General features: G+C 44.0%; 1 protein-coding gene across 8 annotated transcripts in view; it reads right to left on the bottom strand.

Moving 5' to 3' along the window:
• Positions 1–2,500, bottom strand: part of fgd4a (FYVE, RhoGEF and PH domain containing 4a) — a 73,522-nt gene that overhangs the window by 4,897 nt on the left and 66,125 nt on the right. For all 8 annotated transcript variants that reach the window (XM_062547247.1, XM_062547251.1, XM_062547250.1 and 5 more), the window contains 5 exons: positions 2,232–2,378; positions 1,065–1,268; positions 706–786; positions 422–547; positions 1–44 (listed from right to left, as the gene is read on the bottom strand). The exon at positions 1–44 is cut by the window's left edge and continues 97 nt beyond it. In XM_062547247.1, the coding sequence (XP_062403231.1) occupies positions 1–44; positions 422–547; positions 706–786; positions 1,065–1,268; positions 2,232–2,378 (602 nt within the window). The remainder of the gene's footprint in view (positions 45–421; positions 548–705; positions 787–1,064; positions 1,269–2,231; positions 2,379–2,500) is intronic.

The raw sequence follows: 2,500 nt of genomic DNA, 5'->3' as shown, positions 1-2,500 counted from the left end.
TACTCCAGAGCCGCCTTGTACTCCGAACATTTCCAGCAGACCACCTGAAGCGCACAAGATGACAACGTGATTGGTCAGATACTGTGACAGAGACAGCTTGACAGACAAATGAAAAGTCTGCACTGATTGTGTAATAAAGTCAAATCGTAAAACAAGACAACAGTTGGACACCTAGACACAGTGTCTGATCTAAAAAACATTTTACAGCATGGAAGTATCAGTTGAGTGAGTTTTGGTTCATACTAGAACTGTGTAACTGTGAGTTTAATGCAGGTCAGACATCAATAACAAGTCTCCACTTCACAGAAAGTGATAATCTCTGTGTATGTATATCAATGTAACCTGTGAGTATGTATGTCAGTGTAAACTGTTAGTATGTATGTCAGTGTGGAGAATGGGGTGAGTTGTAGTTTAGACTCACGTAGCCACAGGCTCTGCAGTGGTGTCGCCGCCGTGTCAGAGCGTTGAACGGCTCTCTGCACTTCATACACATGGTCACCTCATTATCCCTGATCCAGCGAGGGGCACGCTTCCCCAACTCAGCCGTCTGAACACACACACACACACACACACACACGGTCAATCCAGACATGAGTGTGACCAATTCAGTTTGCAGTGCAAAACATTGTTTGTTAAGAAGATAACAATTTAATAAGAACTTGATAAGATTGCAAGTTTGTGTTTGTGTGGGCATATGGGACTCACCGACACTTCCTCAATGTCCTTAGATGCTGTTTTAAACGTCTCATTCTTCTGTTGGAAAATAGCGATCGTTTCCTGGAATGCCTACAAGACAAAGAACCAACTTATGTGTGCGTGCTTTTGTTTGCATCCTACAATGAAGAAAGAATGTAGACGCTTGTTGACAGACACTTGTTGACAAACCGGGTTGTAGTGACTGTATGTGTATGTGTGCCTGTGTCTGTGACACTGTGTCTGTGTGTGTGTGTGTGTGTGTGTGTGTGTGTGTGTGTGTGTGTGTGTGTGTGAAAAAGCTTGTGCTTGAGCCTATATGTGTGTGTGTGTGTGTGTGTGTGTGTGTGAGTGTCCGTGTGTGTCTCTACCTTGATCCAGTCCTCCTTGTCCTGCTCAGAGCTGGCCTGCAGCTCGAGCGTGCGCTCTTTGCCGGACACCTGGAAGGTGTGGGGGTAGTCCTCGTTGGTGGTCTCCACCACCTTCATGCCGTCGATGCCGATCCGCGTGCGCACCGTGAACTTCTGGCCCACCAGGCTGAACTTGGGCACGCAGTACAGGAGGAAGTTGTTGAACTGGAGAAAAAGGAGAGGGCAGAAGAAAACGTTCAGTCTTTAGGTGAGCATATACAGAGACACCGATCTCAGCAAAAAAACAACAACACAAACCACCATACAGTAAACTACAATACAACAACAATCACTTGCATTTATATGAGGCTTCATGAAGGCATCCAAAGCACTTTATTGTGAATGGGAAACCTCACTAACCACCACCAATAATGGAACAAAGACAATTGGAATTCTTAATAAGCATTAAGTCATTAGGTCATTTAGTTACTTTTAGCCTATATCAATGGACCTGACTACTGATTGCTGCTTTTTGTTTGTATTGTATGTGTGCTTGATTGTATGATTGTATATTTGTGTTGACTATCAGCTGTGCACCAAATTGCCCCTTGGGGACATTAAAGATAATCTAATCTAATCTAATCTAAAGACGAACATTCCCTACTCTTTCCCACAGTCCACAACCCTTAAAGGCTTCAGCTTGTCAAGAGTCCTATGAAGCTTCACTTCAATAACCCACTTCAGGGGCCTGTAGCTCTTTCGGCAGTTCTTCAGCCTTGTAAAGCTGTGGTTCTCAAAGTGGGGTCCGTGACCTATAGCCAAGGGGTCCGCGAAATAATTTGCTTGAAATTATAAAGTTAACATTTTAAAAGTTAACATTTTCACCCATAAAACAAGCAAATTGTGTCTATTTGGTCCTACCCACATTAACTTAGGATAGTGGACCCGGCCACAACTTCAGAGAATACGAATGGTTAACTGTTACGGTTATAAGGGGGTCCTCGGAAAATGTTATCCCCTAAAAGGGGTCCTTGGAACCAAAAACATTGAGAACCCCTGTTGTAAAGAACCCATTAACATCCCTGAATACTTGAGATTAAAGGCAAGGGGAGAACATCATGCGCAGACTGGTGGTACTGAAGCTGTCACCATGGTGATAAAACCATGAGGACTATCAGTGCTACTCACCAGGTAGAGGTATCTGTCCATGGCAGAGGTGTTGCGTGCAGCCAGTTTGAGGAGGTGTCCCTCCTTAATGAACTCATTAGATGCGTTAACGATGTCCTCCTCCTCACCCAGCATCTCGTAGATCTCAAGCAGCTTCTTCAGGTTATCCTGAGAGAGGGATAGAGAGAGAGAGAGAAGGAAGAGAAGTAGACAAGAGGCAATGAGGAGTAATAACAGGTTGCTGTAAAACCACTTATACGATGAAATTAAAGATAGCTACTCATTATCTC

The sequence above is a fragment of the Sardina pilchardus genome, chromosome 10, assembly GCF_963854185.1.
Source record: "Sardina pilchardus chromosome 10, fSarPil1.1, whole genome shotgun sequence".
In the NCBI taxonomy this organism is placed as follows: Eukaryota; Metazoa; Chordata; class Actinopteri; order Clupeiformes; family Clupeidae; genus Sardina; species Sardina pilchardus.
The sequence above is the reverse complement of the archived record's forward strand: the minus strand, read 5'-3'. Positions and strand labels throughout refer to the sequence as shown.